The sequence below is a fragment of the Canis lupus genome, chromosome 24 (assembly GCF_003254725.2).
Source record: "Canis lupus dingo isolate Sandy chromosome 24, ASM325472v2, whole genome shotgun sequence".
Taxonomy (NCBI): Eukaryota; Metazoa; Chordata; class Mammalia; order Carnivora; family Canidae; genus Canis; species Canis lupus.
This window is the reverse complement of record NC_064266.1, coordinates 47,691,579-47,718,797: the sequence shown is the minus strand read 5'-3', so window position 1 is coordinate 47,718,797 and position 27,219 is coordinate 47,691,579. Positions and strand designations below refer to the sequence as shown.

The 27,219-nt window shown below is 57.2% G+C and overlaps 1 protein-coding gene across 1 annotated transcript in view; it reads right to left on the bottom strand.

Annotated features, from left to right (window-relative positions):
• MYT1 (myelin transcription factor 1) overlaps positions 1–27,219 on the bottom strand; it is a 61,544-nt gene that overhangs the window by 24,595 nt on the left and 9,730 nt on the right. The window contains exons 2-9 of the mRNA XM_035705375.2: positions 19,889–19,989; positions 11,412–11,466; positions 10,555–10,585; positions 5,296–5,358; positions 4,371–4,618; positions 2,388–3,275; positions 570–704; positions 7–97 (exon numbers count right to left, since the gene is read on the bottom strand). Of these exons, the coding sequence (XP_035561268.2) occupies positions 7–97; positions 570–704; positions 2,388–3,275; positions 4,371–4,618; positions 5,296–5,358; positions 10,555–10,585; positions 11,412–11,466 (1,511 nt within the window). The 5' untranslated portion in view covers positions 19,889–19,989. The remainder of the gene's footprint in view (positions 1–6; positions 98–569; positions 705–2,387; positions 3,276–4,370; positions 4,619–5,295; positions 5,359–10,554; positions 10,586–11,411; positions 11,467–19,888; positions 19,990–27,219) is intronic.

Here is a 27,219-nt window from a genome sequence, read left to right as displayed (position 1 = left end):
GGGTACCTTCTGTGCGTGTTGCGGTTGCTGTTCACGTGGCCTTGGCCCGTACAGCCCGGAGTAGGGCACTTCAGCACGTTCTCGTGCATGGCCAAGACTGGAAGAGAACCAGCGGGACGGTGACGGTGAGCACAGCCGCAGGCCTCAGCCCCGCCAAGTCACGTCCCCCCACCGCAGCCCTGCCTCCCGGGCAGAAGCCAACTTAGCTTAAACCCCTCGGCTTGCCCCGGGATTCGCCCTTTGAAGTTGGTGCTGCAATTACTGCCTCCAGCCCAGAAGTGAGGACAGGTCTCCTCGCGGCCTTGAGGGCTCCGATGGCTGGTCTCCCCAGCCTGCCGACCCCGACCTCCCCCTCTGTGAGCCTGCGTGTGTGGCAGGCCTCCTGGGTCCCGGCGTGGGCTGCTGTCTCAGGGTGCGTAACTGGACACACACCATGTCCCCCGCCTGGTAGGCCTCAAGCTTGGGCATCTGGACTGTGCCAGTGCAAGGGGACAGGACCCTGAGTGACCACGTGTCCGCGTGAACATCCGCCGAGCCCAGGGACAGCTGCGCTGTGCACAGCTACTCACTCTCGGGGGGGATCCTGTCCTTGTGGGGGCACCCAGACAGGCTGCGGTGGTGAGGGTACAGCCCCGTAACGTGGCCGGTGCCGTCACAGCCTGGCGTTGGACACTTGATCTCACGCTTCTCGGCTCTTGAGGGATCTAAATACACAAGATGCATCGCTTAGAGAGGAGCCAAGGGCCGCACGGCGGGGGCCGAGGGGGGAGATCGGGACAGCCGTGATCCTCCGCTCCAGGCGTCCGGAGAGGAGATGGCCAGACCGCCCAAGAGCCCGAGGGGGCCTGGGGGCTGGATAGTTCTGGGCAGCGGTCCTCATGGAAGCCGAGGCTGTCCAAAGTGTCCCCCTGGCAGGATGTGCAGCATTTTAAAGAAGACGCCCTGGGGGGCAGCCGGCACCCGCGCACCCCACTCCCGCGGAGATTGTGTGAGTCTCACTGGCTCCGTCGGGGGGGACCGTGCCTCCGAGAGCCCCCATGCCTTGAGGTCCAGCCTCTGCATAGAGAGGTGAGAGATGTGACACGTTCCTTGCCGGGACGTGTCCTTTGGATTTGACAAAACAAGGACAAAAACGGATGCTAACTTGCCCGAAGCCGCACGACTATGAAAAGCACGGGCAGGAATGTAAACTCAAATGTCAGCTGCTGATCTCATGTAGCTTCTGTGGGCCAGGAGGGCCACTGAGTGTGGGTGACGATCCCCAAAGCATGGCCGATGTCCCACAGAAAGTCCTAGATGGGGTCATGGCCTCTGGGAGAGTGTGGAGGCCCCGGCCACACTCTGCACTCCCACCCCAGGTAAGCCCCTAGGGACTCCAAGGGCAGGACGCTGGCTCCGCCTCTCCAAGTTCAAAGGGGTAGGAAGCTGGACTTTGGCCATCGTGAGCCCCCCCTTCCTGAGCGCCCGCCGCCCGCCGCACACGGGCTCTCCCCGGGGCTCACACCGGCTCAGCGCCCCAGTGTCAGCCCAGCCTCTCCCACTGCCTCACCCCGAGGCTCTGTCCCCTGGGTCCATGCCCTCGACTCTATCCCTGGAGGCAGGATACCCTGCATCTGGGCCCCCCAATGTCCATTTCCACGGGTCTGAGTCCTCCAGCCGTGCGCTCAACAGCCTCCCACCACCGTCTGCCCTGATCTGGGAGCCCCAGAGTGACACCCCACAGAGGCCCCAACACCTGTCCATAGATTTGTGTCACCTTTGCCTGGTCTGCTTGCGTCCACGTCCCCTCAAGACCTTGCTGGTCTGAATCTGAGCTCTCAGGCCGCTGTCCCCCACGTGTGTGCCCTTAGTCGCTATCCTCCGGGTTGAAACAATGTCCTCATCTGTGTCCCCTCGGCTGTGTCCCTCGGTATCTGCCCCAAGCCTGACTCATGTGAGTATTCACAGAAAATCTGTGCCCTGCGTCCCTACCTACCTACCACCTGGGCTTCCCCAGAGCTCACCGGGGCTCCCCATGCCCCAGGTGCGTCTCTCCACGACCAAGGCAGGCTCCCAGGCTGTGGCCGAGCTGCTGGAGCCTGCTCACCGTAGCCTCAGGGCCTCCTCCTCCCACCCGGAGCTCTGTGCCTCTCTCTAGACCACCCTATGGGGACAGCGTCAGTCCTTCTCCTCGGTATCAACAACCAGCCTGTGATTATGTGTCTGTCCTTTTCTGCACCTGTTGGCCCCCCCCCCAGCCTGTGAGGGCCTCTGGCCCGCCTCTCCCGCAGCCTGCATCTCCATACCTGGGGGGCGGGGGGCACTACCCGATGCGGGGAGGAGGGGCAGGTGCGCAGGGAGGATGCGGGGAGGAGGGCCCGTGCGCAGGGCCAGGCCACCAGCCCTACCTTTGCTGCAATAGTTCTTCCGTGAGGCATCCAGGGGCCTGGCCGCCTTCCCTGGTTCTCCAGGGCCCAGCTGGCCCTGCTCGGTGGGTGGGCAGCCCGGCTCACAGACGGCTTGCACCTGCTCGGCCTTCAGGGCGATGGCCTGCTCTAGGAGACCCAGGTTCCCCCGCGTCATCATGTCATACATCTCCGACTCGTCCGTGACCGCAGACTTCTGGGAGTGTGAGTCTTCGTCCTTGCCGTCGTCAGAACGCACCTCTACTATGACGGAGTACTCGGGCTTGGGGCTGGGAGACGCTGGGTGCCGGAGTTCAGGGGCCTTCTGGGTGGGGGCATGGGGGGCATCCTCCTGGCAGATGACGTCAGGAGCAGGGACCTCCTCCTCCTCCTCCTCTTCCTCCTCCTCTTCCTCCTCCTCCTCTTCATCCTCCTCCTCCTCTTCCTCCTCCTCCTCCTCCTCTTCCTCCTCTTCCTCCTCCTCCTCCTCCTCCTCCTCTTCTTCTTCCTCCTCATTACCCAGGGTGACTTTCATCTTGCTGGACTCCTCCCTGGCCACACCCTCCACAGACTGGGGACCCGGCTCCTGGGAGCACTCCCTGCTGACTTCCACGACGTCCTCTGTGTCGTCTGGACGGATGAACACGTCCTTCTCCCCCTCGTCACTGGTGGCCTCTTCCTCAGCCTCTTCCTGAAGCAGGTGCACCACAGCGGGGCCGGGCTTGGCCACCTGGCCCAGGTCCTCCCCAACGAGGGTCTCTACGGCGATCTGGCCCAAGTTTAGGAGAGAAGTGGCAATGATCTCCTGGTAGCTGCTGTAGCTGCCCTTGGCGGGGCCCGCGGAGCTGCCGATGGGCTTGGATGCAAAGTGGGACTTGACAGGGCTCCTTCCTGCACAAAATCAAAAACATGTGGGAGCGGCGCAGGGGGGCCACACCCCGCACAGCCTGAGGACACGCAAGCCCCGGAAGTGGACCGTGGCCGGTGGTGCCCATGCCCTGCCTGGACATGGGCGCACCGTGAGCTCATTTTAGGAGAGAGCAGGACTAGTCGCTTCTGGTTTTGTAGCTGGGAAATACTCTGCTATTTTTTGTCAGCATCTTACCCTTATGTCTACTTTCTCAAATCACAAAATGGAACTTAAAGAATACGACAGATTTTTAAGACTGTTTCGCAAATACAAAGGGGGTTTAAAAACACGAATTTGTGTTTTTAAAAGACACACATGTAGAGCTCTTAACTGCCATGACTACGGCGTTGCGGGTGCTGAGGACCCACAGGCCCTGTGGGATGGGGGACAAGGACGGCCAGGGGGTGGGAGCCAGCCCTGCCGGCCGCCCATTCCAGGAGAGGGCCAGCCAGGGCCGCACCCCGAACCCCAAACTGCCTCCTCTGGAGGAAAGCAGGCAAGCTGGTCCTTTCTACCTAGAGCCCGAGGGACCGCGCAGCCCTTCGAGCACCACCTCCCCAGGAGGGAGCCCAGTGTCAGGACTCTCCCTGAGGATTGGCTCCACCATAGAAGGCACCCCTGGCTTGGACACGGCACATGGGGTCGGGCCTCGGTCTCAGCACCACCCCCAGGGCTCCACGATCTGCCAGGCTTGGGGACATGCACGCTTCCCTCTGCCAACGTCTGGGTGCCCCACAGGGAAGCCGGGGTCCCAGGCACCCTGCAGCCCCATCCTGCCCCAGCTCCCCCAGGGCCTGCTGAGGCCCGGCCCCGCGCACATGCATAGCCCTCGGCCGTCTGTCCGTCTGTCCGGCGTCTCTGTGCGCACAGTGAGGGGCCCCAGGCCCTCAGGCGCCCCGCTCCGGCCCCTCTCCAGGAAGCACCGCCGAGCATCAGGACAAGCCCTCGCTTGTTCTCGGGAAGGGCTTCCTCGCGGCCCTTTCACTGACTGGGGCGGCCCTCCCGCTCACAGGCTGCAATTCTCCAGGGCCGCACTAAGCACCCTTTATTTCGGGGGAGAAAGAGCCACAAAGCACCTTCAGCTGGCTCAGGACGATGAATCTCCTCCTGTCCTGACATTTCAGCCTCGTCCTCCTCCAGAGTTCCTTCCGATTCATCTGAAACAGAGGCGTCCTTCACCTCGGCATCCTCGCTGCCGTCGGTGTCCACGCTGTAGCCCTCGTCCAGAGCCAGCTTCAGGGGGTGGGACTTCCGCTTGGACACCAGGTGCTCGGCCTGGGCACCCTCCAGCTTCCTCTTCTTGGCCAGAGGGCAGCTCTGCAAACTGGGAGGAAGGGGGCCAGGGCCACCCTGTCAACACCCCCTGGGGGCCTCCGCCCACTCTTCACCCTCTGCAGCCAGTACCCGGTTCTGAAAGTTTGCCTGCACACCCACCACCATCCCTGCACTAGATGCCCCAAGCTCACATGGGGCAGGTCGAGGTGGTGACAATTTTACATGAATTGTCCATATTAAAAACTTGCGATGTGCTTTAAATTGCATTTCCTTCCTCTCTCGTAAGACCCAACCTCAGTGGCCCTGTCCACACGCTCCCCCCTCGGGAAGAGGATGGGACTGGCCCTGGGTCAGCCGCAGCCTGCGGCCTCCGCCAAGCAGGTCATCAGTGTGCCCCGGCCCTCCCTCCTGCACCTCCAGGCCCTGCACACCCTCACACACCTGCACTCAAGCTGGCCGCCCCCCGCCCAGGATGACAGCAGTGACAGCCAGGTGGCAGCTCATCTGGGTCACCTCAACGTGTGGCAGGTCTGCTCTAAGCTCTCCCCACGGACTCATCCAGCCTTCAAGCCCCCAATAGAGAGACCGCGGCATGACACGCCAGGGCCATGTTAGCTTCAGCAGCCACAGGCAGAGATGGAAGGTTCTAGAGCTACAGTAGGGCCCGGAGAAGGAGAGGGTCTCCAACACCCCGCAGCCCAGCCTCCCTCCCAGGAACCTCCTTACCTGCGGTGCCTGGAGTACTTGCCCCGAATGTGTCCTGAGCCGGTGCACCCTGGGGTGGGGCAGCTGGGGGGGGGAGACAAGCAGCAGGGGTCACTCGGGAGAAGGACCCGCCCACCCCAGACCCTCACCCTGGGGAGCAGGAGATTGTCTCCAAACAGTGCATCTCAGAATGGCTGCTTGCAGTTTGCTAAAAATTAATGAAATAACTCACCCCATTTAAATAAACGAATGGCTCATTACAATTTTATGAGTGTGTTTAATTAAAGATCTGTATGTATGAGATCAAGACTTCCAACATCAGCGGCTCCTAGACGGCTTCTTTTTTCTGTGGATAAGTCTTTCCCACTGCAGGCAAACTGCCACCAGGCTTCCAAGCTGCTGGGAAACAGGACCCTCTGTGGAGCCCCCAGAACCAGCTCCTGAGGCTGGCCCAAGGGCAAAGCAGAAACCTGGGCTTCTCACGGCCGTCGCTGTGCTCTGAGGCTCTCGGGCCCTGCCAGGCGCATCCAGGCAGGAGCGGCTCCGAGTACACATGCAGGCCTGGCCCAAGCTGTAGGCCCCCGCTGCAACCCTCCTGCAGAACCTGCACCCTGGTGCACGGAGGTGAGGCCGGGAGGGCCGAGGACCCAGGGGCTACCCCTAAAAAGGGCGGAGGTGCTGCTGGGCCTCACACAGCCTGGGAGCCAGCAAGTGCCCAGGGGATGAAGGTGAGGCCCCGGGGAATTCCTCACCCTCCACCATCACCCGTCTCCCCATCGAACCAAACCACAGAAAACTCTAGAAACTTCTGATCTTGGGCACAGGGCATGCCACCCAACCCACTTCTCCTAGAGTCAGCTCCATGTGAGGCAAGGGTCTTGGGGGCCGCTGAGCACGTTCACAGACCACAGACCCTAGAAGCGGACACCACCTCATTTCCAGAGCGGCAAACTGACACCCAGAGAGATGGAGAACACATGGGCGGTCGCCCAGAGGCCATGCTTGAGCTCCTCCTCGGAAGAGCCATGCCCAGTGCCCAAGATGGGAAGACCTTGGTTTTCACAGGCTTGGTGTCGCGGAGCCTGAGCTCCCCACTTCAGCTGGGGTGTTCCCAGATCCTGTGAGGGAAGAACAGGGTAGGCCCCAGAAAGGGCATGGCCCCCGACCTCTGTCTAGACACGCCGGATGGTCTCTAAGTTGATTGATCACGGGCCTGACTGCAATGCACTGAGGGGCTCATCTGGCCCCGCAGGTCACACCCACGGACGCGTCAGGGAGAAGCAGGGTAGTCTGTGGACGCAGAGCCCCACCCACCCCGAGCTCAACGGCGGCTTGCGGGGCTTGCGGGGGAGCGGCGGCCTCCGTGGAGCCCTCCCAGCTGGGCCACCGAGGCCGATCTCAGGGTTGGTGTCCACGTGTTTAAGAGGAAGAGAGGAAAGGACGAGGAGGGAGAGAGGACGGAGGAGCGGGAGGGAAGACGTGCCCATTTTATTGTGGGTTTCCTTTCCAGACAGACAGGACTTACCGCTGCCCCCGGCCTGTCTATTCTGAAATCTCTGCCCCACGCTTGCTTTCTCTCTCTCAAGAGCTAGCTTTGAGACTTTTCACAAAAGGTCCTTGTTACTGGGGATTTGAAGCCGAGGTCCCAATTAGCCGATTAATCACTGAGTTAATCAGGCAATTATGTGACAGCTGCTGTGGAGTCCTGTAGGCCACTGGCACTGCCCCGGAACACGTCACCAGCCCCAAGCCACACCTCCACCCACCAGTTCAGAAGAGCTCTGGCCTCCAGCCCAGAGGGCAGCAGGACAGGCTGGGAGCCCACGGGCGAGGAGCAGGTGAGGGCCCCTCTGGGAGAAGCCGGAACCTCCGCACCCCTGCTCTGCACACAGCAGTGGGGGGACGTCCGACGGAGGGCCCGTGAGACCTGGCCAAGGCCTGGCGGCCACACGACCAGCAACCCTTGCCTCACGGCCCAGTGTCCCCTACAAGCCCCCCCAGTGCGGCAGCCCTGGTGCCCCCGGGGGCTCGGGGCCAGAACCAGCACCAGCTCCGGGCCCGGGAGCCTCTCCCCGCTCGGATGAGGCACATTCGGCCAAACCCCTCCCTGGACTCCCCAGGGGCTCCCGGAGTGTGGCAGGGACAGGCCAACAGGAGGGCGGCTTGCCGAGGGCCTGCTCGCACTCAGCGTCGCCGGGAGCCGGGGACCACTCAGGTCCAGGCACAAACAGCGGGCGTGAAGGGAAGTCCAGGCCGAGGCCAGGAGGGGCCAAATCCCCAGCGGAAGCCCCGTGCCCAGCAAACCCTAACCTCCCCCCCCACCTGGTCCTGTCCCCGAGGCAGGAGCCAGCCACTGAGCCACCGGTGCGGAGGGGACGCTCCGCTGAGGCCACGTGGCTGGGAGGGAGCCCGATGCAGGCGCCCTGCACGGGCAACACTGTTCAAACTTAGGGGCAGCCCAACGATGCAGGAAGGGGTCGGGCAGCCGACATCCGGGGCAGGGGTCGGGTGCCCCGCCTTCCCGCCAGCCCGCTCGTCCGACAGAGCCGCTGCAAGGCTGCACGACGGCAGGTGGCATGGAGTAAGGGACAAATGGCGGTGCCCACCCGCTCTTCCTCATGCGAAGGAAACAGTGCCAGGTCCCTTCGCTTTCTGGCGGGCGCTTCGAGAGAAATCCAGGGCCCGAGAGGCAAAGTGGTCTGCAGAGGGGAGAGGGAAGGGAGCCCGGCCTGCTCCTGGTCGGCCTGCTGCTCAGCTCAGCCCGAGGCCGTGCCACTGCCCCGAGGGCGCACAGCCTCCTGGAGGCCGCCCGAGGCGGGGGCCACACCTGACTCCGGGACCCCGAGGCATCGGCCCCCATCCACGGAGCGGGTCCCCCCAGGAAGGCTGCACCCTAGCTCGGCCCTCCCTGCCGGCGACTCACGCCAGGACGTTGCTGTACCAGGTCACAGCACGTGTCCCCTGTGCTGGCACCCAGGCCATCAGCCCCCCGGGACCGGGGTCTCGGCTGCTCGTCTGACCGCAGCCCAGCGCTGGGGTGGGGAAGGAGCCCGGCCCGGGGCACCTGCTGCAGCTGACACGCACAGGGAGGAAGGGCGAGAGCTGCCAGCGCGCCGCAGCCCACGTCCCCGCTGTCGCTCAAGGTCAGCAAGCGGCTGTGGCCACGGGAGTGACCATCCGGGCAGAGCGTAGACTTCTCCGCTTTACGCCAAGCTGCCGTTCCCCAAAACACGAGGAAGGCTGAAGACATAGTTGCTAAAACATTAGACATCGATGCGTCTGTCCCTAGTTTCCCCTTAAAAACCGTAACAGTCTATTCCCAAGTACGCAGATTGAGACCACGCGGCGGACAGAGGCGCGCACGCAATCCCCGCAGCCCAGACCCCGCAGACTGCTCCAAACCAGTTCTGTCTGCAGAGGCATTTTGGCTTCTGCTGTTTCAAAATTACAAGAGAGAAGCTCGCTCTTCGGATCTGTCTCTGCAAGCTCCTGGGTGGCTTCACCTGTCGCCCAGCCCCTCCCTCCACTGTCCTGAAGACGCCTCCCTGCTGAACACGTGGCCCAGGGGAAGAAGCACCTCCTCCTGGAAGCCCCTGGCCCTTTGAGCACCTACTGGTCCACCGGTCAGAGGGCACCCGCTGGCGTCAGCGGCCACCTCCCCTCCAGGGAGCCTGTTGGGGGGCCTTCCACTGGCCTGGTTTGGCTGCCCTGCACCCTGTGATTTAGGCTGGGCTCTGAGCAGTACAGTGTGTGACCCAGCTCCTTGGTCAAACGTGAACCCTCTGAGACTCAGTTTCCCCACTTCACACACGGGGTAATAACAGCACCAGGCAGCGCCTCCTGAGAGCGAAACCATGCTGTGCAGCCACTGCCAAGCCCTTCTACAAGACTGGGAATCTGGCCTCCTCTGTGCCCCATCCCTTTGTCCCCAATGTACAGCCTCAAAGGTTAGAGGGACACGGGGACACTTTGGGGTCCTCTCATTTTCCTGATTGGCAAAAGCCACCCATCAATAACTCCAGTGCTGGCCCCAGACCTGTCCAGTTTAGTGAGAATCTTTCCTCCAGAGAATTAGGAAGCCCTGAAGCCCTGGACGTGCACAGCGATGTGAGAAGGGCTGCCCAGGCCTGGGGCAGACGGAGCAGGGAGGGAACTGCACTGACCTCAGAAACTTGAATGATCTGTTAGATCCCAGCTGGGGGTCTGGAAGCTCACAGAAGGCCCCCGGGGAGTCGTCGTCACCCTTGCTGCCGGGGGCCAGGGGCTGGGGGGCAGAGGGCTCAATGCTGTGCTCAGCCCCAGAGCTGCTATGGGAACGACGGTGGGCTTGGAGCCCTTCTGTCCCCCAAGGACAAGCCCCCAGCAGGTTACCGCAGCTGCAGCCAAGCCTGGCTTCCTCTCGTGGGGAGTTGGTGAAAATCAAAGGGTGCCCCTGAGGCCCACCTGACTCGCCAGGTCCCTCAACGAGCACCACTTCCCTTTGTCCTTTCAAGCTGGAGCCAGACACATTGGCATAGCCCTTCGACCCACAGGTGGGGGACCGGGGGGCGGTTTTCTTTGCCGGCTACTGGGCGTCATCAGCACTAAGCACCAAGCCTGGCACCAGAAGGGCCCAGGCCCACAGAGTATGAAGTGCAAAGGTCGTGTGGGTGGTGCTGGGACCCTGACACACAGACACTGGGCCGTCCCCCGGCTGCAACCCCAGGGGCCAATCCCAGGACAAAAGCCGGCAGGTGACGGCAAGTGCACCTCTGGGGACAAGAGCCCGGCCCCTCCTGCCTTGACCCGGCAAACCCCGCAGTGGGCTGTCCTCCCTTCCTCCCCAGGATGCTCGTGTCCTGGTGAGGCAGGCGAGTTGTGACCCAGAATCTAGAGCTCAGCCACTGAAGATCCCCAACACACAAACCTCTGTCTGCGTCTGGAGTCAGTGGGAGACGTGGGACCTGGGCAGCCTGTTCCCTCGTCTCTGGCCACATGGGGCCTCCAACCAGCAGACTCAAAACTCTGTGGGAGCCCACTCCACGGCACCGCGTGGCTGGCCGGGGACCGTGCACACAGTCAGGTCCTGGTGGTGACCAGGCGCGAGAACGCCTGTGGCCCTGATCGAGGCTGGCTGCGCGGTGCGGCCGGGGCAGAGACGGGAGAGGGCAGAGGCCAGGTGAACACCACCGGGCTCGAGGCAAGAGCTCGGGAGAGCGGGAACGCCCCGTGTGGGACGCTGGGGGTGCTCAGGGTCACAGGCATGCGCAACGCCGGGTGCTAGCAGAAAGCCTTTCTTACCTGAGGTCGGCACCTGTGGGCTCTGGGGGCACTGAGTGAGAGAAAGAGAAACAGGGAAACACATGTGGGAGTCCGAACAGAAAAGCCACGTTGCCCTCACGGCACAAATGGAATAAAAAGTGGAGGCAATCCCAGTGCAAACTGAACCCCGCCTCCTAGAATGTCCTGCAGGGTTCCCCAGAGGCCCCCGTGAGAGGCTGGTGGTTCTGCAGAGTGGGCCCCATGCCCACTAATATGAGCTGTCCGGGCTTCGGGGCCAGGACAGTATCTGCTTCTCTAACTGCAGCTGGAAGTCAGCTTCTAACAGGAAACTCAGCCCAGCAGATAAGGCTGGACGGAGAGAACAGATGGGCCACTCAGCTGGGCCCTAGTGACGGGGCACAATGCCCTGGGGTCCGACTGGGCAGCTCAGCTGAGAAGCTCAGGGCTTGCGGTCCCGCATGTGTTCATGGGGTCCAGGGGGTGAGGCTGGCCAAGCGGTCAGGGGGCCTTGGCTCCCTGGCCTCCCACCCCACTGCGACCGGCGTGCTGGGAGGGCAGGAGGCTGGGGGCAGAGGGCTCGCAGCATTCCGACTCCAAATAGAAAGATCTCCCGACTGAGCTTTGCCTTCCCCACTCGGTGGAGCCGTCTGTCTCCTGTTGCCACCCCAGGCAGGCTTGTCGGGACCCCAAAGCAGACGCCTCAGGCACCTGAGGCTGAAGAGGCCCGAGGCCACCAGACACCACGGACCCCAAGTGCCCAGCGCACTGGGAGGAGCGTCCCAGCCTGCTCATCAGCGGTTCTGTTCTGAGCAAAGTAGCGTGGACTGCTTTAAGGCCTGGGACCCCGGGCCAGAGCCAACGGAGGGGGCACTCACCTCGGACGGCCTTGGAGCGCGTGCGAGCCCGCTTATCCTCATTGTCCAAGCTCATCTGCAAGCAAAAACAACTGCGATGTTCACGGAGACCCAGCACAGAGCCACCCCTCCAGGGCTGCACCGGACCTCCAGCCACTGTCTGGCTCCAGCTCTGCTGGGGACAGTGAGTCTGCGACAGAGACGCAGGGAGTGGGCTCCCGGAGGGGAAGGCCTGAGGCCCAGAGCAGAGACCCCCAGCCCCGTGTGTTCCCGCCGCCTGCTCCCAGCCCTCCCACCTGGCGAGGAACCCAGGCAGGAGCCCCGTCCCGCCCCCTCCATCCTCAGGGGTGGTAGGGTTTCTGGCACGTGGTCTCCTGGCGTGGCTGAGGAGCACCACCCACTGCTCACGTGGGGGTGCCAGCTGCTCAGGCCTCACGGCAGGTCACCCACGGGGCCCCAGAGCCGGCTTCCCATTCAAGTAAGTGCCTCACACGCCAGGATCATCCTCTTAGAAACAGATGGAGGGGAACGGACTGGGCCGCCACAGAGCGCCCAGAGAGCAAGCGCCTCCAATTTCTACATGCGCCGTCCCGGAGAGAGCCCGGGGAGCATGCGTCCCTCGCAGTTAGGGACCTCCAGAGCCCTACCACCCCGAGAAATAGAGAGTAGGTCAGGGACGGGCCTCAAGTGTGCTGGTAGCCACATTATAAACGCAAAAGGAGGGTTGCCCGGGTGGCTCAGCAGTTAAGCGTCTGCCTTCAGCCCAGGGCGTGATCCTGGAGACCCAGGGTCGAGTCCCACGTCAGGCTCCCTGCATGGAGCCTGCTTCTCCCTCTGCCTGTGTCTCTGCCTCTCTCTTTCTGTGTCTCTCATGAATAAATAAATAAGATCTTTAAAAAAAATTTAAAAATAAGCGCAAAAGGAAACGTGAAATGGATTTTAATACTACGGCCTTGCTTAGCCCGATCTACTCGACACACTGTGACTTCGACAGTAATCGATATAAGAAATTGTGGACGGGACTCTGTTCCGGGCTAACTCTTCAAAAGCCTGCATGGGTCGTGGACTCTCAGCACATCTGGGTTTGGCTGGCCACATGCCGGGTGCCCGCGGCCGCATGCCATACCACGAGCTTCTAGAGGCGGGAAGCAGGGTCAAGTGAAAGCCCCCTGAGGGCAAGAATGCAGGCCAAGGGGCCTTCTGGACGGGACGCACAGGCCACCCCCCAGGGATGTCGCTTCTCAAAGGAAAGGATGAGAGGGGCCTCTTGAGGGACAGAGCACCTCACACCGTGCAGACACCTCTCGTCCCCTGATCACCCCACCTGAGCCCATCAGGGAACCCCCACGTTCCCTGCCTTTGACCAACTTCCATGGGGAACACTGTCCATACAGTCCTGTAGGGAGTCAAGGGAGGGCCCTCAGGAGGGTGATGCCTGGGCACAAGGGTCGCAGACAGCCCGGGGTGGGGGTGTCCCCGGGGCCTGCAGGCTGCCGCATAGAACCGTGGGCGTGTGTCAAATCTGGGCAGGTAGGTGATGAAGAGGTACAAGGTAGGAGGGACCCCGAGCCGTTCCTTGTCTCCAAGGCCGGGTGAGGTCTGACCCATGCGTCCCATGAGCCCTAGGAGGCCTCAGGAGAGCCAGGGCCCACGAGGCTCGCCACCCATCCTATGGTCGGGAAGGGGAGGGAGCTACTCTGGCCGTCCCAGGCTGTAGCCCAAAGCCACACAGTAGGAAAGAAGGAGCAGAGAAAGGAAGGAAGGGCCACAGCAAGGGCCACGGCCCGCAAGAGACAAGGGTCTGCGGTCTGAGCTGACACCCCGACCCGCAGAGGAAAGGAAGGGCACCCCCCATTAGTAAGACAGAATTTGCAGAGTGAACCTCCCACACGGGCCGCGCTAACCTACAGTGATTTATGTGATTTGTTAAGGAAGAAAAATCAAAACCTGGGGTAATTTATGCAACCTGTCGACCCCGGGCTGCAGAGCCACAGTGTCACGAGCTGTGCGTTTATTACAGCCTTCCAATAGCACGGAAGACAATTACTATAATCTCTATTTTTAAAGCAGAGGTTCCCCGTGGACCAATGACTCACATTTAAAGTGAAGAGAGGAGCAGGTGTCAAAGGGACTTCATTACATTTATGAGCCTTCAAATGTCATCTGCACTGAGCCCAAGCGCAGGGCCTTCCGACGTAGGCCGCACAATGGAGCTAATGCGTCTGATTGCCGGGCGCCTGCTTTCAGCTGAAATGCAATCTACAGCTTTTTTTTTTTTTTTTTTTTTGTCAGTTTTCCCAAGGAAATTGGCAATCATTCTGCTAGGTTAAAGCGTGCCTTGGCAATTTGGATTTCCTGCAGATAAATTATTCAAAGAGCAGAGAATAGAGAGAGTTGCAGGGATGCGTAATGGGCGCTGCTTGCAAACTACGAGCTCCCATTGATGAAGCTAACAGCTGTGACATTCAGTTTGCCGAGCACCTTTCCATTTGCAATTTATCTGCATCAAATGGTCAATAAGTGAGAAGTTCTCTTCAGTGCATGTAGCTTTGATTTTAAAAGAGAAAAAAGAAAGAAAGAAAGAAAACTCCAGCCACAGGAGGAAAAACGAGTTAGCTCTTTAATATGAGAATGAAGCCGGGAGAGCTGTGACGTGGCACAGCAACGACCAAGCAGGGGACTTTGATTCCCTGATTCCTGAGCTGTTTGAAAGGAGCGGTGGCGGCCGCCTGGGAAGCCTCTGGGCAGAGCTGCGATGAAGCCAGCTCCTCCGGGCACCTACGTTGCTTCCTTCCCCGAGACCCGAAGGTTCTCCAGGGGCGGGTTCTCTGCCGGCCTCACTGCTTGTCATGGATGGAGAGCCGGCGCCCATACAGCACCTGGACTCGGGCTGCTTGGCTTCCTGGCAGCCCCCAAGGGCCTTCTGTCCCTCACTCCACAAAGACAGGCCACTCGCGGGCGCAGAGACAATGAGACACTTTCCAATGTTTCATTGATTTATTTTTAAGAACCCTTCACTTGTTCCAAGCACAGGCCAATCAAGTCTCTATTTCTGTCCGGCCCAGGGATTACTGAATGGCCTCTCACCCGAGGGCGAAAAGGCCCCTTTCGCGCCGGGCAGACCCCATCCCCACCCGCCATGGGGCGCGGTGATCTCTCTCAAGAGCAGCGTCGCGCTCTGTTTCTGTGGGCCAACGTCTTTCTGCCACCAGGAGCCTGTCTTACAGCTTCCCTCCACTCCTTAAACCATCACTCCGCTCTAATTAATATTTCAACAGTTCTGTTTTCAAGAGGAAACGGTGCAGAAGAGAATTTATAAATGCAGAGACATCCTGTTTTGCCACATCCATTAACCAGAGAGAATTGTCTCTTCATCCTTCCCTTTAACTTGCTTTGTTAGTGCCATATAATGGGTCGCACTCAAGAAGGTGTTACTATTTTGTTCTGTTTTGTACTTTTTTTTTTTTTGTAAAGTCAAGATTAATCACGTAAGCTCTTTTTAAATACAAATGGTTCTTACCGCGTCAGGCTGCAGAGACCAGCCCCGTTTCAGACCCATCTGCACAGCACCCTTGCCAAAACGGAGTCTCCTAAGTTGGACATTCACAAACTTGGGACCAACAAAGCAAATGCAGTCATTATGCTGCCTCGAAACCCATAGATTTGTCCGGACTCTTGGGCTGTGATTGTCGGAACCCAGACACAGAGCCGGCAGGAAGGCAGAGAGCGTAGGCCCTCAGTGTCCATTGAATGTCCAGTCACAGATTTTTCACGAGGTGAGCAACGAGGCCCAGCAGACTTTGTGCCAAGCTTCGCCTTTACCCTCAGAGGCCAGGTCTGCCCCCTGCACCCCCCGCCCTCCCCAAGTTCAGGGGCATCCTTCGCGGTCTCTGGAGGGGTCCTCCTCCCCCCCTTCTCTCTCTTACTCACATTCTCCCTCTCCCTCCCCACTCTCTCCTTTCTTCTTGGCTCTTCCCAGGGCTTCCAGCCCAAGAGCTTCCCTCCTCTCCATGCTGTGCCACATCCCTGCTCTTTTACAAGGACGGCTAAGGGTGGGACAAAGAACAGAACTCATGCTGAGGCTGTCCTGCCTCCCCAGTCCCTGCAGGTGTCCTGGCAGGAGGAGTGAGAGCCAGCCTCAGCCCCAGGTGGTAGGGTCCTCACTCCAGGAAAGAGCTCAGGGTGGAGGGGGCTGCTCAGACTTGGGAGCCTGGGTGGGAGGGATGAGGCTCAGTGAAGCAGTGATGACCCGAGGGTCTTAGGGAGGGTGGCCTTGGGGTAAGAGATGCTCCAGTCCTGGGAAGCAGGAAACACACCTGGGTGGCCTCTCAAAAGTCAGGCCTGTGCCTCCTTTTCCCACCCTCTCTGTTCTGTGCCTGCTCATTCCCCTCATGGTCCTCATCTTGCTCTGAAATAAGCTCACTCACTCGTGTTTTCAAGGTCATTTCCTCTCCTACAGAGAGTGAGGTGCCATGGCTTCATTCCCTGCTCGGCACATATTATGTAAGGGCCGACAGGCAGACAAATAGACAAATGGCCAAGAGTTGGGAATGTCTCTGAGATCCTAGAACCGGGGAATATGGGCAGGAGCAGTCGGAGCCTGAAGGCAGGCGGGGGTTCCAGACCCCCTGAGGCCATGGGGGCACTCATCCCCACCTGGGGCGGGAGGAGGAGACAGGTTACGGTTCCATTTTATGTAGAATGTGTTCCAACAGCTAGCAAAGCTGGAAAATTAGAATGGACTTAGCACAATTTTTTAAATCCACAAGATTATATGGATTATAGTGTCCCCGTGGGAGGGTTTCAGTGTTTTCCCTCCTGGAAGAACTAGACAAAGAGCAGGGGGCATCTACTGACCCTCAGGAGACCACAGACAAAGCTGCCTAGAAGGAAGGGGTGACATGGAAAGGGTGAGGAGGGCAGAGAAACATAACAGGAGGTGGCCGGGACCTGGCAGTCACCCACCCTATTGGCTGCAACTGCATCTGCCAGTGTCCCCTTTCTCCAGGGGAGGGAAGAGTGGGGAGGGGTAGCAATCTGGGCTTGTTTCATTCTCTTGCTTGTGTACAGCCAACTCGCACATCACCACCATGAAGCCCTTCCAGCAGATCCATGTTCCCGCCCCTGGGACGAAGCTTCACTGAAGGATTTAGGAACAGCATTGAAGTGAGTTCCGTGCTCCTTCCCACCAAGCACTCCAATGGAATCCTTCAGAGCCCCCCATCCCCAGACCCATAGGCTGCTGCCTGCCTGCACAACCCTCCTGGCTTCCCGTTCTTCTGAGCACGTACCTGCATGCCGGATCAAGGGTCAGCCTGCAGAGCAGCTTCTTCTTCAAAGATGTACAAGTCCTACTACCTCAGGAGCCCTCTGCACACATTCAGCTTTCCACTCTCCGACCTGTGAGGCTAAACCATATGCCCACAGCCCTGACCTCCTCCCTCACCATGGCCCTCCCAGCACCCCTGGTTCCTTGAAATGATAGTTCTGTCCCCCCTTTGGGGGCTTCCCACTGTGTCTCTGAAACTCTCCTGACATTCCACCCATTCATTGTTCGACCTACTGGCAGCTGAATGCGACAGGCTTTTCCTTGCTTTGTAAAAAGGACACCCCATGGAGCATTACTTAACACATGTCTTAGGAGGGATCCTCCTAACATCTCTGAGCAGAGGACTGTGGCTCACTCCAACCCCCAAATTAAAAATTATAGTTATATGGAGACAAACAAACAAACAAAAGAACCCAGCATCTTAACTAGAGAGAACTGGTGGTTGCCAGAGGGGAAGAGGTGGCAGGATGGGTGAGACAGGTGATGGGCACCAAATCATGCATAGCACTGTTGGATCATTTATTGTACATCTGAAACTAATATAACGCTGTATGTTAATGGTACTGGAAATTTAAAATTAATTAATTAATAATTAATTAGTTAATTTAAATTATGGCTATAGGGGTACCTGGGTGCTGCAGTCTGTTAAGCATCCGACTCCTGGTTTCAGCTCAGGTCATGATCTCGGTGTCCTGGGATGGAGCCCTGAGTTGGGCCTGACGCTCAGCAGGGAGCCTGCTTGAGGATTCCTTTGCTCCCTCTCCCTCCGACCCACCCCCTGCTCACGTACACCCTCTCCCTCTCTCTCCCTCTCTCTTTCCTTCAAATAAATAAATTATAGCTGTACAGTAGACACCCTAGTGAAGCAGCTACGTATGGGTCCGCCTGTTTAAAACTCCAACATAAGTAGAATTTCCATCTACCTCAGGGTAGAAATCTAGCCACATCCAGTGAGTCAAAAGATCAGGCTCAGTGGTACCCCCTCCCTTTCAGGAAGGACGGCTAAACCTCTATGCAATCAACCTTCTCCTGGATTCATATCCAGAATCCTCCATTGGGTATTATGTGATTGAGGCCCAAAAGTTTCATTCTTTTTTTTTTTTTAGCTTTTATTTATTTATTTGAGAGAAAGAGAGAACACAAGCAGGTGTAGAGGCAGAGGAGAAGGGAGAAGCAGGCTCCTCTCTGAGCAGGGAGCCAGACGCAGGACTAGATCCCAAGGCCCTGGGATCATGACCTGAGTCAAAGGCAGACGCTCCACCGACTGAACCACCCAGGCGCCCCTCCAATGTTTCATTCTTAAGGTCACGCAGTGGTTTAAGGACCTACAGTCAATGCCTACCTACTCCTATTCTCCTTAAGTTGAAAAAATAAAAATAAAAAGCTCAGTGTCCAGTACTTTCCCCAAACACACCACCCCGGACCCTAGCTCTAACAGCCCCTTCGGCCCCTCGCTGAGCTGTCCACACGCCCGGTGCTGAACCCAGAGGTGCACGGCAGGGGGGGCCCCTCCCGCTCCCCTCCACACCGGGCTCTGCTCCCACCGCCCTCCAGGCACTGAGGTCCACCTCACCCACCCGCATGGGAAGTCCGTCCACCCTTGCTGGGTGATGCGCTGCTCTCCCGTGGCCACCACTGCCCCCTGCTTCAGCCTCCCCTAGCCTGCTCAGTCAGCACTTACCACCTGGGCCGGCCCTGCAGTCCTTCTGGAAATCCATCCTGTCAAAGGCACATCCTCTCTCTTGTCTGGCATCTTAGCTCCTCTGCTCAGAACAGTAACTCGGGCCCTATTTGCCCAAACTAGAGGAAAGACTAATGGAGCGGTTGTGAAAGAGCCAATGTTGCCAAGAAAGCCTGAGCATAGGCCACCAGGCTGCTCACAGTGGTTCTTGCACCCTCTGAGCTTGTCAACCCGAGCCATAGGGAGACAGAGGCCTTCTGTGTGTCCTTACACACCTCCAACAGCTATCGATTCATGTCCAGAGCCCCTGACCTCAGACCAAATAACTCTTTCAGTCACAAAATCTGCTTGAATGCTCAACACTGAGCATCAAGAGATGAGTGAGGCATTTGCCCAGGTGCAAATTTAGGGTAGGAAACAAAAACTTAGTGATCAAGATAATAGTTTAATGCAACATTTTAAAACATCGAAATTAATGTCAAGAATCCTTGATGAATAAAATGTAAATTTAAATATAGGATCAAAAAAATTTTTAAATAAATAAATAAATAATACAGGATCGGTACTACTGACTTTCCCTTTGCCTCCAGCTCCAACATGACAGAGCACCGACAAGCCTACAGGAATCTAAGTGGGAGTGGAGGTGCTTAACAGGATGCTAAGAGACCCATTAAAGACTATATTCTAGTCACCAGGTTCAAAGGAAAGATGTTAGGTTTTGAGAGTAAAGTACAAGTACCATGAAGTGAACTTGTTGCCTAAAATTTTCTAGCCCTTCCCGTCTGCACCCTGGGCCATGCCGTGCATCATGGCTTGGATCCTTGATGGAGATCATCACCCTGTGAAGAAACTGAGAGACCTGGAGCCTGAGGTCTGGGAAGGAATGCCCACAGGCCTGTTGTCCCTTCCACTTCCATCGCTGAGGGTCATCAGACCCTGGGAAGCCGGCTTCACCCAGAGTGCATCATGGAAAGTTCTAGAGTTGGTGTGGCTGTAAGCACATGGTATGCCCTGGGTTTGGGAGCATCTATGCTTAGGCAGGGAGCATGAGTCAACCCAATCAGTGAGTTCCAGGCAGACATGAGCAGGGCATGTGCCATCTGCCCCCACTTGGGAAGATGGAAAGAAACAAGGTCAACGGATGCCGTGAGCTCCCGCAGCAAAGTCTACCAAGCATTCGACCTGCCTGGGGAGCAGCTACGGGGACAGCCCCGTGTGACCAGACCCAGAGCCCCCACCTGGCCCAGGCAACACCCTGCTGTCATATTTTAGTTTCACTCTATTCAGAGTCATTTTTCTTCCTTAAGGTTCACAGTGACCAGATCACTGATGGTCCTAGCCCCCATGTAACCCTCTGTCTACCCTAGACTCGTGGTGACCAGACAAAAGTCACCTCCGTGCCCCATGCTTGGAAGTGAGAAGGAGCCCTGCCCAGACCCAGGGCGGGGGGCAGGTGGCAGGGAAGGGGCTGCCCTCCAAGCGCCTCACCTTGCCGCGTCGGCCCAGGAGGAGCCTCGAGGTCCTGCAGTTGCTGGCTTTGTCTCCTTGTGTCCACCTCTGACTCAGCAGCTCACCCCGGAACTCATTTTCTGGGGGTCAGAGAAAGAAAACCTAATGAAGGCAGCTCAAGGGGGGAAACGGAGAAACTTGGACGGCTCTTTTCCACAGTGTTGATGCAATCCCTCCTTTCTGGAATCCACCAGAACGATGGGCAAAGTCGAGGCCCTGTGGCTGTCCCAGGGATGAGGGATAGGAGCTTTCTCAGGAAAACAGCCTGTGACTGGGGTGCTCCCAGCACCCTGCACCCATGCACCATCTTCACCTGCCTCCAGGTGGGTGCGGTTTCCACTACCACCAGCTCCTACCAGGGGGCTAGTGCAAGTCCAGTAGGCCGGGGGGTGGGACCCTTTGCGTCCCCTCGGCCCTGGGTCCCGCCATCATTCCTCTCCCTGTTGCTGCCTCTCTCCAGGGCAATGTCGCCAGTAAATATTTAATTCCTCACATAAATTCACATGTCTAAGCACAGGCTGAAGGCATCAGCTGGACATGACAAAGAAATGCCTATTCCCTGCGTGGCACTCCCTGTTTCCATGACAACGAGCTTTCTACAACTGCAGCGTTTCAAAGGAAGGTCATTAAGTAACCAACAATAAAAACAGGAAATGAGTATTCCTGCATTCTGCTCTTCGCTTCCCTTTAGAAGTGAGCTTCGATTCAGCTGAAGGCAGGTCAGCACAGGGCTGTCATACCCATTATCTTTCTTCCCCTCATGCTCCTGACATGTACTCCAAACGCTATTTTTCTAAAATTCCAGCACTCCTGCCCCAGGCGGCCCATGGCTCCGGCCAGAGCATCCTCTTGTCTGAAAATGTCTCCATCCCATTAAAGCGCCTCCTGTGACCTCAAGGAGCACAACACAGGGAAGCAGAGTGGTTGTCAAGGAGATGGCCTAATGCAAGGTCTTCAAAGGAATGAGTAAAACCACTGGGACTTGACACCTACTGTGTACACCTACTGTGCGCCTCCCTCTCACTGAGCTAAGGGTCACCTTCAGGGGACCCTGTGAGGACCAGCCTCCGCCAGGGAAGTGTGAGCCCTGTGTCTCTTCCTGGAGCCAGGAAGGTGCCCAGCAGTCACATGGGGCCAGGCCACCCAGCGGGTATTCACATTCCCCAACCTCCACTGCGAATGTGAGGGATCGCCCTGAACTAACAAGGAGAATGCTGCAAATGGCACGAGGCTGGACGAGGAAGCAGCCCAGGGGGATGGAAGGGAGGAAATTCAGGAGGTGCGTCAGCAAGGATCACCTGTCACACACTTGACGGGGGATGGGAGATCCCCTTGCAACTCTGGTGACAGTAGAAGCTGGGAGGCCCCAGGCCACAAAGTACATGGGGGGCACTTTCTACACACAGCTCCCGGGAGAGGAGACCTTGCACATCCCACACGCAGCGCGGATCCGCAAGGCCCAGGCCGCGTCTGTCACGGCAATGAACGTGAACACACGAGGGAACTGGAGTACGTCCCCCTGACAGCTGGAGGGGAGCACGGAGAGCCCCTCGGATCTGGCAGGAGCGGGACTGTCCCGTCCTCACACCCAGCAGGGTGCACAGGCCCTTCCTGCTCTCCTCCCTGCGCTTCCCAGGGAAGCCAAGCGCTGTGAGCCGCCTCTGTGAAGGGGCCTCTGGTTTTCTGTGTGATACTCTCACCTGCCTGGGGGGTCTGGAAGGAGAGCCCGTGGGATGCCCGTAGCCCTGCATCAGCTCCTGCAAAGCACTGGAGCCTTCGGAACCTCTGCTCCAGCACCACCAACTCTAAAGAGCTGCTCCTGCCTCCTCTGGGCAAAGATGCTGAACAGCACCGTAGTGATGCGTTTGTTGCCATGCCCCGGGGACGTAAACAAAGCACCCCCCCCCCAGGTCAGAACCTCATTTATGATGACCCAGCTCTACCTTGATGCAACTCTTTCCTTTTCCTGGGAAATTTTTGGCAGCAAAGTACAGTCACTACTAGAAACCCAGCAAAGTGTGGCCATGCTTCTTTTTGCTGGGAAAGCACCTTGGGGTCCTCTTTGTCTCCCCCTCTGGGGAGTGCACGTGGCCAGGCTCCGCCACAGGCAAGACCCCTCCTGTCTGAATGAACTGAGCACAGAGGCAGCTCATGGACACTGCAGAGTCCCCAGGCCTGAGGAAGGCCCTGTGCAGAGATGCCATCAAGATGCCCCTTCTAGAAGTCGTGCTGCCAGCCAACACCCGGAGGGGGGCAGGGATGCAGGGGGGAATGTAGGTCTCGCTCTGGGTCCCACACCTGACCTGCAAGTCATCTTCTTCATCCACACATAAAGTGGGAAAAAAAGAACCTTTTGGGGATTTAGAGCATGTGTGGCAAGTGGCCTCTGTGCCTAGTGCATAGCGAATGCACGAGAATATCACCTCCTTTATCATCAGGACTTGCAAGTGAGGAGGATGTTTTCCTCAAGACAGGCTGCCTTCTTTGGGTTCTTAGTCTCCAATGAGTTCTTCTGAAACCCTGCTCATAGACACAAACAGCAAACAAGCCATGATCTCTCTTTGGGACCAGGCACTGTGCACCCTGCCTGTTCCATACTGCCCAGGGTCTGTCCCCACAGAAGCCCCAAACTCACTTTTACAGGACGCCAGTGGACAGATAAGGTCAGAAAGGCAACCAAGGGTTGTTAGCAGATACATACGGGTCCTCGGCGAGGAGAATCTCCTGAGAGATCAATTAGCATCTCCCTCCACTGGGGTCAGAGCCATGACCCAGGCTAGAGCCAGATCTGTCCTAATGCCAACACCCACCCCAACCCAGAACCCTGCAGACCTGCAGCCAGCCCAGCCAGGCCCCTGAGAAGGCAGCATAAAGCCCTAGGACCGGAGCACTTTCTCCTTCCCATGCCCGGGGGGACCCCGAGGTGCCCCATCTGGGAACCCTTGGACCACAGGTGACATCCATTTCTCCTTCCAGACACTGGTGTTCATGCCCAGGTCCAACGCCACAGGCTTCTGGAGAGCCCCACACAGAGTGATACGTCCTCCTAGCAGGTTGCTAGACCACTGTCCCTCCAGCCCTGCCTCAGCACTGACAGTCCAACACCTTCCTCAGTTCGAAACCTCCCTCCCCCTCCCAACAATAAGATGACAAGAAGCCTGAGCAAGGGGTCAGGTGGTGATTGCAAAAGGTCAAAATGTTCTCAGAGTCTTCACTAGGTTTTGTGTCTCTGGTGACCATGGGCTGCCTTTGGAGCCAGAGGCAGTTACCACCTGCCCCTCGCCCAGCATGCAAAGGAGAAATGGTCTTCACGCAGAGAGAGCCCAAAGTGGGCTGCCCCGCACCGACACACACCTGTCAGAGGTTCTCATCACTTGGTAGGAAATGTCAGCCCATCAGCCCCAGCCCTCCTCTGTCCCTGTTCTGTCCCCAATAAGGGAGGGAGATCTTGCATCCCAGCTGAGCTGACTTCTCCATCTGGGCTTGGTATCTCCCTCTTCCCACTACTGATTAAAAGGCACCTAGAGTATCAACCATATTCTTCTAGAATATTTGATCACTCCTTCTACACTGAACCTTCCTGGGGCTTTTCAACTCTTCAACAAGCTTGAGGACTCCGTGTTTAAAGAACACAACCCATCTGGACTCCACACCTGCTACTATTCCATCTCCACCCCCTGCATATCCAAGCTTCTTAAGGAACTCAGATTTATTTGACTTTATTCCTTACGCCCCACTCCAATTGTCTCCACTAGAGCCCTCCACCAAAACAGGGGGTGGAAGATCACCACTAACGTCTATGTCACATCGTCATTGTGCACCACTGCACACTCACTCCCTCCTTGTCTGGTGGATGCTCCCTACGTCCCCCTGCACCCGAGCCTCTCCTCCGACACCATGCAGGCTCTTTCTGCTCCACTCCTTCTCCCATCTGCCATCCCACGGCCTCCTCTTCCACGGAGGAGCTCCATCTCTGCTCATAACACCAGCTTCTCACAGGACTCAAGCTTTTCCTTCCCCAGGCTCAGCCATCAGTCAGTTCCTCAAGCATCAACAATGGGGACTGCCTTGGGTCCCAAATCCTGCCATTGCTATTTGCTGCATCTTACCAGAATCTGACCACTTCTGTCCTCTCCAGCTGTTGTTTTGTTTTCAGAGATTGACACACTGACTCTAAAATCCATTTGGCAATTAAAGGAACTTAGAATAACCAAAACAATGAAGTTGGACCCCTCACACCATGCACAAAAATTAACACACAATGAGTCCCAAATCTAAACATAAAAGCTAAAACTCATATGTAACATTGGAGTAAATCTTCCTGACTTTGGGTTAGGCAGTGGTTTCTTAGGTGCAATGCCAAAAGCATAAGCAATAAAAGAACAAATGGATAAATTGGATTTCATCAAAGTTTAAAACTTTTGCATGACAAACAACGTCATTGATAAAGTGAAAATATAACCCATAGACTGGGAGAAAGTATTTGCAAATCATATATCTAATAAGAGACTTCATTCCAAATACATAAAGAACTCTTAAAACTTCATAATAAGACAAATAACCCACTTTAAAAATGGATAAAATATTTGAATATACATTTCTCCAAACACAACATATAAATGGCCAATATGCACATGAAAAGATGCTCCTCAACATGTAGTCATTAGGGAAATGCTAATCAAAACCACAATGAGATACTACTTCACGCCCACTGAAATGGCTGTAATTAAAGAAAAAAAGAAAACAGACAATAACAAGTGCTGAAGAGAATATGGAGAAACTGAAACCCTTCTACATTGCCAGTGGGAGCATAAAGCAGCACAACTACTTTGGAAAACAGTCTGGCAAAATATTAAACAGAGTTACCATGTAACCCAGCATATGACTCCGAGGTACGGAGCCAAGAGAAATGAAAATGTACGTTCACACCGAGTCTGTACACAGCTCTTTGCTGTAGCTTTATTCATATTTTTCCCAAAAGTGGAAAAAGCCCACACGTGCCCATCACCTGCTGAAGAGATGACACAAAATGCCACTGACTAGCATTTGGCAACAAAAAGGGTCCAAGTTCTCGTACGTTGTACAGTGTAGCAAACCTCAAGTCAGACACAAGGACCACGTATTGTACAATTTCATATTTACGGAGTGGAATTTGCAGAATTCCCAGAAACGGGAAATCCACAGAGGCCAAGAGCAGGTTAGGAGATCCCGGGACGGCTGGGCAGGGGAGGGGTGCAGGCGGAGAGAGGCTGTGAAGGCCGCAGGGTTTCGTTCTGGGCTAACGACAACGTCCTGGAACCAGCTGCGGTGACGGGTGCGCAGCTGCCCATATGCTACGCCCCCTGAACTGTGCACCTGTAAACGTGGGTTACACGGCGTGCAAATTGTATCTCAATAACGCTTACACGAAGGAGCCTCACTGGGCGTCTCGCAGGCCCAGGGCTCACCGCCGGCCTACGACGACCAAGTCTACGGAGGGGAGACCCCCGCACAGGTCAGGTGCCCTCTGCAGCGCCCTGCTCAGCCCCAGGCGGTGAGCCCGGAGGATGTCAAGGGAGAGCGCATGCTCCTGCCCAGCACTGGGTCCTGGAGGAAACTGAGGCTCAAGAGGGTGAGGGCTGCCTCGCACAGTGCGGGCCGTGCACACAGGACTCCGTGTGTTCTGGGTTAGCTTGAGGAGGACCATCAAGTGGGTGCTCAGCTCAGAAAATAATTTCCTGACAGGAGCTGCCCTACAAGAGTTGAATTGCCTCCCCCTGTGACGCGTGAGCCACTGGCCTGGAGCCGTGGCCGGTCAGTGACTCTTACTCTTGTCTTTGACTCTCCCAGCCTGGGCTCTGTGAGCCTGTGTCCTGGCCGGTGATGCACGAGATGCACCCCACAGCAGCTCTGCCAACACCACGGGCACCTCAGTGCAGCCAGGAGGCATCGTGAGCCAGGGAGCAGATACAGCAGGATGCAGGGGCAGCTGTATGGCTCCGTCGCTCTCCCCCCTGCCCCGACCGCGACTAACCAACTGCAGCTTCCTGTGTGTCACCGGGGCCACCGAGCGAGTGGCCAGCTCCAGCCACCCCTGCCTGGGGCCGGGTATCCTCAGCGCAGAGGGCGGGTATCCTCAGCCTCCCTGCGTCCTTGTGCACAGGGAAGCTTTGGCAGTGCCTGGTCCTGCTCCCACCCATCCCACATCACCTCAAAGCCGTGAACTGAGTCTCTCCATTAGAAAGCTGGGCCCTGGCATTGAGTACAAACACATTTTGCCATTTAAAAGGAAAAACAGGGTAGCCCGGGTGGCTCAGCAGTTTAGCGCCGCCTTCAACCCAGGGCCTGATCCTGGAGACCAAGGATCGAGTCCCATATCAGGCTCCCAGCATGGAGCCTGCTTCTCCCTCTGCCTGTGTCTCTGCCTCTCTCTCTCTTTCTGTGTCTCTCATGAATAAATAAATAAATCTTTAAAAAAATAAAAATAAATAAAAGGAAAAACATTTCTTTTCTGTTTTTTTATCTCAATCTTCATCCATCCCCTCAGCTCCCACGCCTTCTCCCTGTCACTCAGACTTAAAGCAAAGCCCAGAAAGTCAAGAACAAAACAGTTGGAATAAAAATGTAGAAATAGGGGATCCCTGGGTGGCTCAGCGGTTTGGCGCCTGCCTTTGGCCAGGGCACGATCCTGGAGACCCAGGATCGAGTCCCACATCGGGCTCCCAGCATGGAGCCTGCTTCTCCCTCTGCCTGTGTCTCTGCCTCTCTCTGTGTGTGTCTATAATAAATAAATAAATAAATCTTTTTAAAAAGTGTAGAAATAATTTAAGGTGCACACACTAACCACCTGTCACAGTAGGTACCTGGGGGGATCACAGCCCAGAATTTCACCCTCTAGACCCAGAGAATCTCTGAACCCAGAGCCCAGGTCCAGACTGTGCCTCCAGAGACAAGAAGTCGAGGTCCTCGGGGGCATGAAGACCCACGTCACATGGCTCCCAGGGCCTGCAGAAGGCAGTCTAGCACCTCACCAAATTCCCAGTAAGATCCCCATCCCAGATTCCTGTTCCCAGGGCCTTCCCTGCATCTAGAACCTCGGGGCGGATATGCACCTCGGAGCCTGTGCCAGATGAACAAGTCCACGTGTGAGGAAGCTCTCTCCTCCACGGGGTGGACAACAGGGCAGGAGCTGGGCCGGAACCCAGGGCAGCCAGACGGAGCAGACACGGCCTAGCCCACCAGAGGTGGGAGCTGAAGACTCATGTGGGAGTTTTTTGGGGAGGCTCTGCACCGCTGTGTCTGTCTTTCCCAATTTGGAAATAAAATGTAAA